Raw genomic sequence first — 16278 nt, forward strand, 5'->3', positions numbered from 1 at the left:
GGAAGAATGGCATATTGAGGATTCACTAGTGCCATTTTGCAAGCAAACAAAGAAATTAAAAATATGGTCATCCAGAATCTCAAAAATCCTGGGAGAGTTAGACATGGAGAAGGATATGTAAGTATCCACAATATGTAGGTAGAAATTGGGAATATACGCTCCTGTAATGAAATCTTATTTTCATTGGGGTAATAAACATGAAAATAAATTCAGTGAGAAAGCTACTATATTTACTGAGCAAAGCCAAAGAATGAAGAACAGATTTAATGCATAATACACCAATTCACAAACTATTTTTACATTTCTGTTTTTACATTTCTGTTTATACGCTCCCAAAGCAGTATGTTTGAAAAATCTTATTTTCAGACTCATGGTATTTAGACTCTCTCTAAAAACGGCTTGTACAATGACTGTTATAAAAACTTATGCACTTTTATTTTATTTTCTGTAAAGTATCTCCCCTGTTTCACAATATAATTACAACTTGCTTTTAAAACTATTTCATTTTATGACATGAAATCCCCACTAAGCCGTCTGGGAAAGCGCTACCTTTCCTATCATAGTTAAGAATCCAGTTTGATCCTTACTCACTTATTTGTATTGTCTGAGAACAATGCTAAACCATAATATGATGAATGTGTAATACAAAATTCACTGGTTTCTTTGTTTTCCTCTGCCTTACATATGCTGGTCTGAAGGACCATTTCCTGTTTGATAAACCAGTATCCCCTTTGCTTACATGTGCTGGGATGGCCCGGGATTGGCCGGATGCCAGAGGAATCTGGTATGGAATTTGAACAGAGCTGTTTCATAAATTTCCCGCTTTCTTGCCCTAATACATTGGCTGCTATTCCTAAATCTGACTGCATGATTGCGGGTACAACCTTCTAACAACAACAACCACAATGCGTACCTGAGGAAGTGTATGCGCATATGAAAGCTTATACCTCGAATAAAACTGGGTTGGTCTTAAAAGTGCCATGGGAGTCATAGTCCTGCTGCTTCAGACCAACACAGCCAATGGTTTGAATCTAACAACAAGTTTTAAAGAAAAGCTTCATCATCATAGGAAATAAAACAACACTAAGAAGTTCAACTATCATTAGCAATGAAAAAGATAATGAGCATATAAAGGTAAAGGTAAAGGTATCCCCAGTGCAAGCACTGATGTCTGACCCTTGGGGTGACGCCCTCTAGTGTTTTCATGGCAGACTCAATACAGGGTGGTTTGCCAGTGCCTTCCCAGTCATTACCATTTACTCCCCAGCAAGCTGGGTACTCATTTTACTGACCTCGGAAGGATGGAAGGCTGAGTCAACCTTGAGCCGGATGCTGGGATTGAACGCCCAGCCCCATGGGCAGAGCTTCAGACTGCATGTCTGCTGCCTTACCACTCTGCGCCACAAGAGGCTCTAATGAGCATATACATTTAGGATTTTTCAAAATGGCATTCTTTAGGGGTTTTATCTATTTTAAAATTTAAATAAAAGATTCAAAGAGGAAATTCATAACCATGGCCAAGTTATAAGATATTGCTCGTTAAATGCTTGTTTTTATTAGTGCACTTTATATGGACATCTAACATAACTAACATAACTAGTGCACTTTATATGGACATCTAACATAACTAAGAAGTGATGATGTGGGCACTCACATATAATTGATCTAGATTAAGGGTTTCCTACTTTTAAATTGATAATAAACTTGTGGTTTTGCCTTTAATTTTTTGGGGGTAGTACTTGAATGGTTGTTCTTTTAGAGTCAAGTACTCCTTCCTCTTTGAACTGATCTTCCACCATCCAGTGTATTTTGCACCTGGAAATAGGTAGACTGTGCTGATCCTGTGTTGACTGCAGTACAAATAGGACCATGTTGGCATATACTTTGCCTCATGCTTGTAGGTATTTTTGCATGTGAAAGCTTTCAGGTTACGCAGCCTGAAAATACTTTGTGGGCAAAGGAAAGATATTATTGTACAACTAAATTTCTAGGAGAAATGTTAGAATCATAGAATAAGAGTTGGAAGGGACCTCCTGGGAAATCTAGCCCAACCCCCTGCACAATGCAGGACACTCACAACTCTATTGCTCACCCACTGTAGCTTGCCACCCCGTTGAACCTTCACAGAATCAGTCTCTCCATCATATAGCTCTGTTTAAAAATTTCCAAAGATGGGGAACCCACCATCTCCCAAGGAAGTCTCTTCCACTGAGAAATTGGTCTGTCCAGAACTTCTTCCGGATGTTTAGATGGGAATTTTTTTGAATTAATTTCATCCCATTGGTTCTGGTCCATCCCTCTGGGGCAAGAGAGAACAACTCTTCTCCATCTTCTATATGGCACCCCTTTGAAAACTTGAAGATGTGTTCAGATCTGCTCTCAGTCATCTCCTCTCCAGGCTAAACAGACCAAGCTCCCCCAACCTTTCCTCATATGTCTCGGTCTCTAAACCTCTCACCATCCTTGTTGCTCTCCTCTAGACATGCTCCAGTTTGTCCACATCATCTTCAACTGTGGTGCCCAGAACTAAACACAGTACTCCAAGTGAGGCCGAACCAGAGCAGAATAAAGCAGTACCATCACCTCCCATGATCTGGACATGATCCTCCATTTGATAAAGCCCAAATCCTATTTGCCTTTTTAGCCACCGAGTCAGACTGTTGATTCATGTTCAGTGTAAAGGTTAAGGTATCCCCTGTGCAAGCACCGAGTCATGTCTGACCCTTGGGGTGACGGCCTCTAGCGTTTTCTTGGCAGACTCAATACGGGGTGGTTTGCCAGTGCCTTCCCCAGTCATTACCGTTTACCCCTCAGCAGCAAGCTGGGTACTCATTTGACCAACCTCGGAAGGATGGAAGGCTGAGTCAACCTTGAGCCGGCTGCTGGGATTGAACTCCCAGCCTCATGGGCAGAGCTTCAGACTGCATGTCTGCTGCCTTACCACTCTGCGCCACAAGAGACTCTCATGTTCAGTGTACAGTCTACTAAAACTCCTAGATCCTTTTCACACATACTACTGCCAAGACAAATCTCCTCCATCCTGTATTGGTGTATATGGGTTTTCCTACTTAAATGCAGAACTTTACATTTGTCCCTATTGAATTTCATTTTATTCAGTTTAGCCCAGTTCTCAAGCCTATCAAGATCATCCTGTTTCTGTCTTCTGTTGTGTTTGCTACCCCTCCCACTATTTAATAAGCACTCCTTCTAATATCTCATCCAAATCATTTATAAGTCATTTATATATGTTGAACAACACAGGCCCCAAGGCAGATCCCTGGGGCACTCCACTTTTCACTCTTCTTCAAGAGGATGCTGAACCATTAACATCCTTTGGGTATGATCTGTCAACTAGTTATCAATCCACCTGCAAGGACAGCTACTGCATGCCAGTTCATATGAGTCTTACTTAGTATGGAATAATCACTGATGCTCTAAGATGTCCTGAGAGCCAGCATAGTGCAGTCATTAATAACAGTGGACTCTAATCTGGAAAACTGGGTTTGATTCCCCACTCCTCCACATGAAGCCTGCTGGGTGACCTTGGGCCAGTGACAGTTGTCTCAGAACTCTCACAGCCCCACCTACCTCACAAGGTGCCTGTTGTAGCGAGGGGAAGATAAGGAGACTGTAAACCACTTTGATTATCCTTAGCGTAGAGAAAAACAGAGTATAAATACCTCTTCTATTTTTCTACACGCAGAGGCTCCCTGATCTTGTTGAGTCAGTGGCGCTTTGGAATTTTGAGAAAAGGTTGTGGGCACCACTATAAAAATGGCTATCATGGGAGATAGGGTCAATAACAAAATGGCTGCCATGGGGCAGGCACAGAATATTTGGATGGGAGTAAATGTGTATTGAGCTAATCTGAAAAAAATTCAGAATCCTTCCTCCCTCCCTCCCTTCCTTTTCTGTTTTTTTGTGTGGCTATTTTTTAGCTTTCTGAAATGGCCGAGCCCAAAAAATGCCAAAAATATTCTGAATTTGTCGGACCTGTCAGATAGCCACAAATGAAGTGCATTTAAACATCTTTAAGTGCCTTTGAATATCTTCTGAGTGAACTCTCAGTTTGTAGAAGGCATTTAAAACCCTTTAAATGCCTTCAGAGTTCACTCATGTCACTGCCATGGCTTGCAAAAGGCATTTAAATTTTAAAGGAACTGCACTGCCACACTGGGGACCACTCTTCCAAAATGTTTCACTGCATTATTATGCAACAAACAGTCTTCATCATCACTTGCAATATCCCACTAGGTTATTGGGCATAACAGAGACTATTATAAATTATACAATTATAAATTATGCAGCCTTTTCATTTACTCTGAAATATAGAAAAATACGCTTGTTTTACAAAAAACATGTTGCTGTGGCTGTGTTGTGCACTGCTGGGGTGATGCATTTGTTTATTTTGTATATTTACCAAACCTTCAATTCATTATTGCGTTAATACTATATAAAAAAACTAGATAGAAGATCTAAGACTATATTTCCAATATATGCTAGGAAGATTTAGATAAAAGGTTAATATTTCAAAATGTTCTAAAATTATGGGCCAGCTTCTGCCACCTGATGATTAAAAAGGGAGTGCACTATTTCCCCACTTCTCAGTTCCCATAGCAGCACATGCCTCATGGTGCATTCATTTCCCAGAACAAACCGTCCTTGCAAGTACTGTAGCAGCTCTTCATCACCGTTCTGATCGGAACGGAGCAATATTATCTATGTAACCCTAGAAACCAAAAGAATTACGTTGCTATTGTTACTGGGTAGCGGAATGAAGTGGAAGAAATTCTTGCTCCCTCCTATTCTTAACCCTACCTTAGTATTGACATCACACAATTCTTGTTCCCATTCACTGTAGTGATTGATAGGAAAGAGTCAAGGTGAAATGAGACCATCAGGCACCTGTAGAACTGTCTGTAAAACCTCATGTGGAAGAAAACAAAACAAAAACCTTTTCCCCCTCCTTTTCCCAACCAGGCACAACAATGACAAAACATTTCTCATCTGGATTAATGAAGAGGACCACACCAGGGTGATTTCCATGGAAAAGGGAGGAAACATGAAACGGGTCTTTGAAAGATTTTGCCGCGGATTAAAGGAGGTGGTCACTGACTTTGTATCATATCTGAGTTTTAGATGTTGCAACCCCAATGAGCTTGCACTACTGTTATTCGTTTATTTTTCCACTGAATTGTTAGATCCTTTTTGCTAAAAGTAAAATTTAGTCTCATCGTAAGAAGGCCCCAGATTGTAATCTGACTTTGGGGAACACATCATCAGCTGCTTTGAAAGTGGGTTGCCAACATTTTAATTTTCTGTGTTAATCACTTTAACTGATTTTAAGCTCAATTTTTTTGCCTCGTTTTAATTATTGTATTTTATATATTATGTTGTGAACCACCATGAGCCTGCAAAAATCCAATCAATCAATCAATCGGTAGAAATCCTGCAATGGCAGGAGGGAATGGATGAATGCATCATACCAATTAGAATGCAGGTGGGAGGTGCCATGTTTAGATTTACCCTTGCAAATAGAAACTTGGCATAGCAGTGAGGCGACTGGCATAGAATTATTATTTACGATATGCTAGGTTTGGTTTAAAAAGAATAAAGGGAGAATTTCTTTTTAAATGTCAATGAATGTTCAAAGACAGCATTCTTTCAAGTGAAGCCTGGTAGGCAGTGTCCACCTCAGGATTTTGCTACTTCATTCTTTGAATTCTTTCCAGCAGCCCTAACTGCACTAAACATTTTAATGGGTTTGGACTTGGTTCCAACTTGCTTTCCCCACAAGCCCACAGCAGCTGCAGGAGCCTCCATTTAAAACAGGGTTGGGGCCTGCTTTGGCTTGAGACTGCAGTGCAGGGGGAGGAGAGCCTCCAACCTTCCCTGCTGGGCTGTTTTCCTGAAGCAAATAGGCAAATAGTTCTAGGGAGAAGTCGTTCTCCTGCCTCTACAGTGGTCCCAAGCTAAATCAGACCTTCAGATAGTTTTAAATGTATGGTCTTTGCAGCTACTGGGTAGTCTGGCAATTTGAAGCTCCCTGTATGAGCTGAAGACAATACAGCAGAAGTGTACAAGTGATAGTATCATTGTATGTTCCCAATGTAGATTTCGGCCAATGCTAAAGGAGCAGAGGCCTGCCATTATGCTGTGGAAAAGTGTGCTAATGTTAGTCAGGAAAGCATTAACTCTCATTTATTTTTATTTATTCATGGAGTGAGAGAGATGGAGACCAGAGTTATCTGAGAATTCTTGTCCTTCCCAGCAGTAATGTCAAATTATGTGCATACTGATGTGTATATTACTGTGGGCCTGTTATGTGATGTGTATATTACTGTGGGCTCTTAGCTGCAATTGTTAAGCAGATTTCTGCTTAATAGTACAGGACATTGGCTGAATAAATGTCTAGCTGCAGTTCGTTATAACTGGAACTGGGAAGGGCAGCTTTAGGGCTCGTTCCGCCCTCCCCATTTATGCTCTGCTTTTATATCATAGCTATGTGTGACAGTACAGTGAGTGACTTATGCCAATCACAAAAGCAGCAAAATCAGGCCATCTACAAACAACGAAAGAGTTTCTAATTACTCATGTAGGTATAAAAATTAATGAAACCAACAGACGATATTAATTACCCTTAGGCTGCTGAGGGCAATTAAGAATCTATTACAGTGAAAAAGGTTACAGGAAGACAGGTTTGCTCAAATCCCTAGCGAAGTGTGTAGGGAAGAGAGTTCAGGGGAAGAGAGCTTCCCTACTATTTATTCCCTTCTTCCCCAGTAAATCCTTATAAGTTGACAGCTTGCCTTTAACTGAAGCATATATTACAAAGACAACCCAAAACTCCAGTGCTCTCTTCCGCTCATTCAAAAGGGGGGGGGGAAGCCTAATGACAGTATGCCTGGGGCTTCTGACTACCTGTAAGTAGAAATCACATAATGATATTTTGAGGCATGCGTATAGAGAAAATATTAAATCTCGCAACTATTAAACATTTTATCAGCTGGTGAAAAAGTCATAATGAGCTTGGCTATGGCTGTAGTTGTCAGTGTACCTGCCTGGAGTGACTCCCACTAAGTTTATGGTATTTTCTGCTTAAATTTATTTAGGTTTTTTTGGGTGGGGGAAGCAGAATGGACATAGATAAATCCAACCTCTAAAACTGTCCCTTCATGTTTCTATAAGTGTGTTTATAGATACATCCTGCCCTCACTTCTCTTTTTGAAACTCCACTGAATCAGCAGACTGGCCACAGTTACAATGGTAAACATTAGTCTGGTTTGAGTATTATGGCTGGCAGATGGGAGATATTTGAACAGGATGCAAACACTATTAACATATAGTATAATTGCATGCAGTTCATTACATTTTATATCTTCTGCAGGTTGAAAGGTTAATTAAAGAACGAGGCTGGGAGTTTATGTGGAATGAACGCCTTGGATACATTTTGACCTGTCCTTCTAATCTGGGAACAGGGTTACGTGCAGGAGTTCACGTCAAGCTTTCGAAGCTCAGCAAGGTGAGCACCGAAATAAAATGGCTTTTGACAGATTATAAACAGAGAAATAAACATTTGCCTTTCACAATGGGAGTAAGCTCAACCCAGAAACTGGTAGTATTGTCTGAAGATTTCTTTACCTAAAAAACTGTGAATAAGATGCTCAGAGGTTTACAAACAAGTGTCATACATTTGACATAGAGATGATATTCAGTGGATATTTGTTGGCAAACCCTGGTCTACAACTGTGTACAATATGGAAAAGTCCTCAGTCTTCCATAAATTAATTTAAATGCTTTAATTATGTCCCTTCATTTTCTTTGTGATGTAGACCAGTGGTCCCCAACCTGTGGGCTGCGGCCCGGTGCCGGGCCGCGAAGGCCATGGCGTCGGGCTGCGGCTACCTCTCCCCGCCCCCCCCGCAGTAAAAAACTTCCCAGGCCGCAAGCTTGCGGCCCGGGAAGCTTCTTACTGCGGGAGGGCGGGGAGAGGGAATCAGGGCCGCGCCCGCGCATTGCGCAAAGTGCCGCGCATGCGCGATTTCGGCTGTGCATGACGCATTCGCGCATGCGCGATGCGCGGGCATGGCCCGCCGCGGGCACGGCCCGCTGCCCTGCCGGTCCCCAGCCTCAGAAAGGTTGGGGACCACTGATGTAGACATTCCTAACTCTGTGAGGGACCATCTCTTTTAGTCTCACCAAAACTTAGGAGCACGCCTTCTGCCATGTGGGTTGTCTCAATGATAGCCCCAGTCTCTGCACCAACTTTATGTTGTGGCTCATTACACCCAGAAGCATGATGCTTTAACAGAGCCTTGAAGACCTATTTGTCAGACTAGCTTTAAAACCCTCCTAAGTGGATTAAACCAAAGTCTATTCATTTTAAATTTCTGTTTACATTTTTAATTTCCCTGTTCCATTTAACTTAATTTATTTTATTATTTTATTGCAATTAATTATTTTTGATCAAAAATAGCATTGCTGAATCATTCACGAATATCATTGCTGAAAAGAGTTGAAAATTTTCTAAATAATCAATGAATGTCAGAAATATTCTTCCTTTATAATCCACTTTCCGCACTATAGTATGTCATGCCTCGGACAGTTGTTTGCATTGTTTTCTAATTCTGTAATCCTAGTCCTATTATATTGCTTAATGCAGGGGTCATCAACCGGTCCGTGAAGACCATGGTACCGGGCTGCCGGCAGCCTCACCTGCCTCTCTCCCGCACAGCAAGAAGCTTGGGGAAGAGGCAGGCCCGGCCGCCGGCACGCTGGCGACGCAAACACGCATGTGCAGTTGCCGCGCATGCACATTTGCACCCCCGGTGGTGAAAACACGCACACGCAGTTGCCATGCATGCACGTTTGCACCCCTTGGTGGCAAAAACGCGCATATGCGGCAACTGCGTTTGCCCATTTACGTGCAGCTGCCGTGCGGTGCCGGCATCGGCTCTCCCCTCACCCCGGAGGCGGTCCCTGACCACAGAAAGGTTGGGGACCGCTGGATGTCTTATGCCGTTTGATTGAAATTTTCTTTGTATTTTAAGATCCATTTGAAGACTAAGCAAGACAAACAGGCTATGAATGAATTTATTTTATTAATTTCAAACATTTGTTACCTGCCTTTCTCCTATGTGGAAGTCAAGGTGGCTTCAATATAAATAAAAGATTATAAAAACAATAATAGCACAATGATAAAACCTATTAAAGTCACAGATTAATGAAGTGAATAAATAAAATAATCACTGTATAATTAAATAAAATAATTAATCTATGAAGTTTGATTATAAACCCAATGAGACCATTTACAGTTCATGGCACAGAAAGAAATCTGATCTCTTTAAGTTTTTGAAGAGGAAGCCTGTAATAGACTGATGATGACATTATCAGGAAAAATAGAACAAGCAGCATCAGTATTTTAAAAGGGTCCTTTTTTGTTTATTGGAGGACCCTCGCTTTCCAAAGATCCTGGAGAACTTGAGGCTACAAAAGCGGGGCACTGGAGGTGTAGACACAGCTGCTGTCGCAGATGTATATGATATCTCCAACCTCGACCGCATGGGCCGATCAGAGGTAAGTTGGACTAGGTCATGAGAGATGCTGCTTCCAATACACACTTGAGACTTGAAGCTCACTTGATGAGCTTGGCCCAACTGCTTTTTTTCTTGCCCTAACCTACTTCACAAAGTCATTGTGGTTAAAATGGAGGAAATTCTATCCCAAGCTCTGGAGAGAAAAGTTAGGGTAAAAATGCTATAGCTAGATTCCCCCCCCCCCCGCTACAAATTCAGAGACATAGAGATCAATCCTAAGCATGTCTACTCAGATTCCTATTCAGTTGTATTTAGTGAGGCTTAGTCTCAAGAAACTGTTCTTCAGATTGAACTGATAAGAAAGCATAGTTACCAAATTATCCAAACATCTTTACATCTGCCTGCATCATTCCAGAAAGCATTGAGGTACTCATCTATAAGATCATTTGGTGCACTTGCATTACATTTTTCCTCTATAAACTATTATAATAATAGCAATCAGAAGACATCAGACTTATGATAAAGTATAATATAGTGCTCTATATTGCAAACAAGACAAAAGGAGTTCCAATGCCCAGGTGGAGTTCTTCTATTTAAAGGGGCTTCCCCACTCTGTTGCAAAGGTATAACTTCATGGAGAGCCTTCTCTAAACGGAACCAAAGAAGTATGTACAGATGTTCCATGAATGCATTGCAGTGCATATGAAGGTACGGAGCAGGCCAATGGCCTGGTTGTGTAAGCTCATGCTTAAAGCATATCTTCAAGGAAAACTTTAAGGGATTGGATAAAACCATAGAGTAGATCAAACAATAATCTCATCAGTCTCATTGTACTGAAATTTCTTTATATCCAAACTCCCTGTTTTCACATGAAAAGGGAGCAGTTAACGGAAGGAAGAAACCAACAGATGTACTTATTACCCCAAACCACTTTCAATCTTTATAAGACAAGGCAGAGTTACCCAAGAGGACAGAAAAGTTTCATTACCAGATATCCATTTTACAGTATGTAATAAAATAAATCTCATTATAAGACAAATGTGTTTTTACTCAACTAAAAAATGTTCCCATTGGAACAAAATAAAGCTATTTGGTTTTGATTTCCTTCAGTAGCTGGTCAATGCAAACTCAATATAAAAATTCTTTCATCCTGCTACCTGCAAAACAAGGCCTCAATGTTCCCTGAACAGCTGGTCTGTAAGAGGCAATAAAATAAACTACTAAACCAGTGAAACATTTTAATGGTGGGAAAAAAATCATCCATCCGGAATCAGTCATTGTCGTAATCCATTTTAATAAATCACTTATTCAAGTGCTTAACGGGGCTAATTCACAGAGGTTAACAACATTGGTAACATAGTTTCCTTGTAACCCCCAGAAGGACTGACACAGGTAAACGAAATATACTGCTACCTAACTTGCAGGGCAATTTTAGACAAATATACCTAGAGGGAAATGTTATTGAGTTTAATGGGACTGTAGTAAGTATGTTCAGGATTGCATTCTTAGATATATATCCAGCATGGGAACAGATTAGCCAAAGGTATCAAAGCATGTGAACGGCGGTGAGGGTCCAAGGAAAAGATTGAATTTGTTAGGAAGAATTCCAGAAATATACCAAAAGCTGCTTCCCCTGGCTTCTTACTACATATTACCATCTCAGTAGTCCAGGATAGCTTTCTCAGCTCATGAATGGGCCCCTGAAGGCCCATTCTAACATGCATTGCAAGTATTGTCAACCTCCAGGTGGGGCCTGGAGAATTACACATGAATTCCCTTTGATAAAATAGCTGCTTTGGAGTAGAGCATTATACCCCACTGAGGCTTCTCCCCTCTCCAAACACCATCCTCCCCAGACTCCATTCCCAAAATCGCAAGGAATCTCCCAAACCAGTAGGCAACTCTAGTAAATCTTTGATAAACCTCTGTTCATAAACAAAAAGCATTCTAATTATGCAGTACATAATGATTCAGCTTCTCTGTAGGGAACGACTTAATGAAAATGCCAAAATTATTGTGTTTTATGACAATCAAATTAATGAGTCGTCTTACCATCCAGGAGGAAATATGCAATATTGCACATTTCCAAACCAAGCTACATTTTTCAGCACTATCACAAGATGGAATATTTCTGGACTGTGCCACTTCAGTAGGATTACATTTTAAATATTTGCTCTCTTGCATATCACAGACAGTAAGTTCCACAGAGCCCTTTCCTATATTTACAGGTTTTATACACATGTGAGTGTTTACATAAGAAAGTATTTCCAATGCTGCTTTCCCAAAAGAAGAATGAAGTTGTTCGGTCTATGATATAACTGAGAACCAATGTGGTGTAATGGCTAGAATGCTGCACCGGAGAAGCCCAGGTCCGAATAACCACACATTGTGAAGCTCACTGGGGGCAATTCCGCACCAGCGGCGTCACTCTGGAGTGCCGCTGGGGCATTACTGTGAGGGACACATTTTAGTGCCAGATCATCTCCAACGCTAAAATGTATCCTGTGGGGGCACCCTCGGGAAATGCAGTGGCGGCAGGTGGGTTCCGTCATGCGGGGGAGGTGGGAGGAGGGTGTTGTAGTTTACTGGATAGTGGGATTGTGTTCCATGCAATCCCACCATCCTGCAAACTAAACAAACAATGCCCTGGTCCACCTGGTGGTACCATGAAGCGCCACAAAGCCGTCCAGGGCATTGTTTGTCCCCTACAGGCCCATCCTGACAGGCCTTTCGCAGGACAGACCCCATTGGCCCCTGCAGCGCTGAAAGGGAACAGGGAAGAATCCCTTGGGGTGGGGCTTCTGGGTCCCGATCCATGTCAGGCCTGGGAGATCATTGGCTTAGCATCACCATCATATGGATACAGGGATTAGCCCTGGGTCCATATAGATGCCACCTTGGGTCCATATTGGGTCCATATAGATGCCACCATATAGATGCCACCTGGGTCCATATAGATGCCACCTTGCCACCCATGCAGAATCGGCCTGTGTGACACTGGGCCAGTATCTAACTCTCACTTGACCTATCTCACAGGGTTGTTGTGAGGAGAAGATGGAGGAAAGAAGAATATTGTGTGTTTCCATGAGGAAGGGCAGGATAAAAATGTGACTGAAAACTTCACTGACACATGCAGATTAAGTATTAAACCAGTATCAGTGGGTCTATGCAGACCTTATTCAGCCTTAGTATTATCTTAACAAACCTTTCTTTTTGCTCTCTGAGGTGGAACTTGTTCAGCTAGTTGTTGATGGTGTCAACTATCTGGTTGATTGTGAGAAGAAGCTGGAAAAAGGTCAAGACATCAAGATCCCACCACCACTGCCACAATTCGGAAAGAAGTGAAACTGTTTCCAGTGATCACTTATTGACCTGGCAGGGGAGACACCATGATCATGAAGGTGCAGTCCAGATGTCCTGACCCCTGCGATTTCCCCAAGTGCTGTGATTACTCATTGACCTGTAATGTGTCTGTTTTGACAGATGATTATCTATTCAGTTCCAGAAACCCTTCCTCCTATTGGTATTAAGATTTGTCTAACAGAGAGATAACAGTAAGAACCTGACAACATGGTCAATAAAATTCTACCTGATGCCTCAGATGTAGCATGTCTTTTCAACTGCTCTTTGAAATTACATGGCTTAATAGTTGTATAGTTCCATCTATATTTAGTAGAGTTTTATAGTTTTGTATCATTTTATGCTGGCAGAACTAAGTGGTGATCTTCTGTTTGTACAGTCAACAGGGAAGCGGAAAATAAATCATACCCGAAGAAGCTGAAAGTAATATAGAAATACCAAAAGATGCTCCCATCCTCCACTGTGCTCTTCATCCCTGGCTCTTGCAAGAAAAACATATTATGAGAGTTTGGCCATTGAAAGCAATAGACAGAGTGAATATTTGCTATTCATCAATAAGATTGTCTCCATTGTATTCATGGGTACATAATGGGAGTATGTTTGGTGGATTATGGCCAAAGTAATAGTTTCCTATTTATTATTTTTTCATTATTATTTCAAAATAATTTTTTAAAAATTTAAGGCAGTACTTTGCCTATTCAGCTGAGTGGCTGCAGTAAAAGCTTTCGAAGTACATGTTTGGTTTTCCCTGCTCTGGTGCTGTATCTATGTGTTTCATCCCCACAACAACCTGCATGGGAGGCCTTAAAAGTTTCTTTTGCACAACAACCCTGTCCAACCTCCAAACCAGCCCTTTCTGCCTAGGGAGATGAGTTATATAGTCTGGAGATGAGCTGTAGTTCCAGGAGCTCTCCATTCCCCACCTGGAGGTTGGTTACCCCTGGGTAGGAGGTTTGGAGGAGGGCCTTAAAATGGTACAATGCCTCAGAGTCCACCCTCCAAAGCAGCCATTTTTGCCTGCAGAGTTGATCATTACAATCTAGAGATGAACAGCGATACTAGAGATGATGGGAGATGGAAATAAGAGACAGAGTTGAGTGTTAACAGTGTACAGAATACACTGTATTCGAAACCTACTGATATTTCTCGGTGATTCCATATAGATGTTCAATAGCATGGAGTCTAGCTAAGGTCAAAGTGCCTGAGCCTCCTTTGACCTTTAGCTAGACTGTCCAGCCCAGCTCAACTTCTGGCCCTCCATGCTCTGCAAAAGCAAGGGCGCAAGGGTGGAGGGCAGCAGGGCTCCTGCAGAGCATGGTGGCCCAGGCAGCGAGCTCAGGAGCCCTGCTCTCCAGGGCCCTTCTACAGTCCATTTTAAAAACAGGTTTTGCTACTAGTGCATATATAAATTTCCTGATTGTTAATGTTAAAAAATCAACAACGTCATGTAATTAGGATGCTGAGCTTTTGCTAACCTTGTGGGGAGACAAAGAAATTACTCAATTAATACATGTATAATGAAGACATTTATGCAAACAACTTTGCCCAGAGTTATAATATAAACATAGTTGCCATTTTCTGAAAATGAGCAGTTGAGCTTTTTATTAGGATAACATATTCAAAGTTAAAACTGGATTGAAATATCTGGTGCAATTCTGGGAACAAAAGGATATACTGTATATACTCGTATATAGGTGGACCCACATATAAGCCGAGGCACCTAATTTCACCACAAAATCTGGGCAAACCTATTGACTTGCATATAAGCCGTGGGTGGAAAATGCTCCATCATCACAGGCTCTCCCATCCAGCCTCCCCCCCCCCCTCAACAAATACAGAATAGTCAAGAGGATGAATAGCTTCTGGTTTTTGTACCCTGTTAGTCTCAAAGTGGCTAACAATTGCCTTCCCTTCCTCTCTTGATGCCAGACACCCTGAGAGAGCTCTGACAGAACTGCTCTGTGAGAACAGCTCTGGCAGGAGAACCAAACAGTGCTCCCCAGGCTAGCAAACCAGAGCAGAAAAACAGTACCCGATGTTGACAACCTACTACAACAAGTACAACAGCTACCAAATTGGGAGAATGGACAACTCTAACTGCAGTGCTCCCCAGAACAAAACACTGAAATAAAGAACTGTAAAAGTGAACACTGAAAGAACTGTAAAGTCAACTTTTAAAAGAAACACAACCCCAAGAAGAAAAGGCAAACAGTGCTGCCCCACAGATAGAAAAAAATAAACACTAGGAGAAAGAAACAGTAAATCCCAAAACACCCCCTAAACTCACCACACCCCACTCACAGAAACCTATAGAATAGTTTGGAAGAAGTGATGAAGAAGAGGAAGAAGTGAAGGCAAAAGGAAGAAAAAAGATCAGAGTCCCCCAGTCAAACAGTTGATGTCCTACAAGCTGCCAGAGCAAGCTCAGCTTGCAGTACACATTTGCAAAAGGCAATGCAATGATTGGCTGGCTGGAGCAGGTTTTTATTTCAATTACAGCATATACCCGCGTATAAGTCGAGGAGCGCTTTTTCAGTGTGAAAAAGGTGCTAAAAAACTAGGCTTATATGCAAGTATATAGGGCAGGGGTAATCAAACTGCGGCCCTCCAGATGGCCATGGACTACAATTCCCAGAAGCCCCTGCCAGCGAATGCTGGCGGGGGCTTCTGGGAATTGTAGTCCATGGACATCTGGAAGGCCGCAGTTTGATTACCACTGATATAGGGTATATGCATTAATAATGAATATAGCAGTTCTATCCTCACAAAAGTGTAAGGATGAGAATAATAACCCAAAAATGTAGAAGCTGGCAAAGGCAAGAAAAAGAATGCGTAAAAAAAGATCTGCTGCTGACATAATACCAATTGTCTTTGCAGCCACAAGCAAAATTCTGCTACCTCCTTGAAAGTTGATCATGAAAAGGATTGTGCCACACAATAAAGCAAGGTGAGGTGAATTGGTGGTTTCATTGATTTATGGATTTTCTTTGGTGAATTTTTCACCACCCCAACAGGCAGTTATTAAATCCATCAGATAAATATTGAATATAATAATAAATACAAGATTATAATAAAGACTCACAGATTTGAGGGTGAAATGTAATTCCCCATTCTCCCTTTTGATATTCCTCTTTCTATCTCCTGGCAGTGCTGGCAGATTCCCCTTTCTTTCACTTCCACCCACTTTGTCTTCCCCCCTGCCTTCTGTCTCACCTGCCTATTTATGCACCCTTCCTGTTGTTTACCCTGGCAGCCTCTTCCATCTCCCAGTTGCTTATCCTGGGATAATTTGCTTTCCCTCTCTCCACCTTTTTTGCTAATTCTTTTCTCCCTACTTTCTTCCTTACCTTCCCTTCCTTGTATATTTTGCCAAAAATGAAAT

General features: G+C 41.6%; 1 protein-coding gene across 1 annotated transcript in view; it reads left to right on the top strand.

The window, feature by feature from the left end:
• The window catches only part of CKMT2 (creatine kinase, mitochondrial 2), a 40799-nt gene extending 25370 nt beyond the window's left edge, over positions 1 to 15429 (top strand). The window contains exons 6-10 of the mRNA XM_077347493.1: positions 699 to 784; positions 4981 to 5104; positions 7388 to 7522; positions 9451 to 9576; positions 12762 to 15429. Of these exons, the coding sequence (XP_077203608.1) occupies positions 699 to 784; positions 4981 to 5104; positions 7388 to 7522; positions 9451 to 9576; positions 12762 to 12881 (591 nt within the window). The 3' untranslated portion in view covers positions 12882 to 15429. The remainder of the gene's footprint in view (positions 1 to 698; positions 785 to 4980; positions 5105 to 7387; positions 7523 to 9450; positions 9577 to 12761) is intronic.
• Positions 15430 to 16278: the final 849 nt, after the last annotated feature.

Source organism: Paroedura picta, chromosome 7 (genome assembly GCF_049243985.1).
Source record: "Paroedura picta isolate Pp20150507F chromosome 7, Ppicta_v3.0, whole genome shotgun sequence".
Lineage (NCBI taxonomy): Eukaryota > Metazoa > Chordata > Lepidosauria > Squamata > Gekkonidae > Paroedura > Paroedura picta.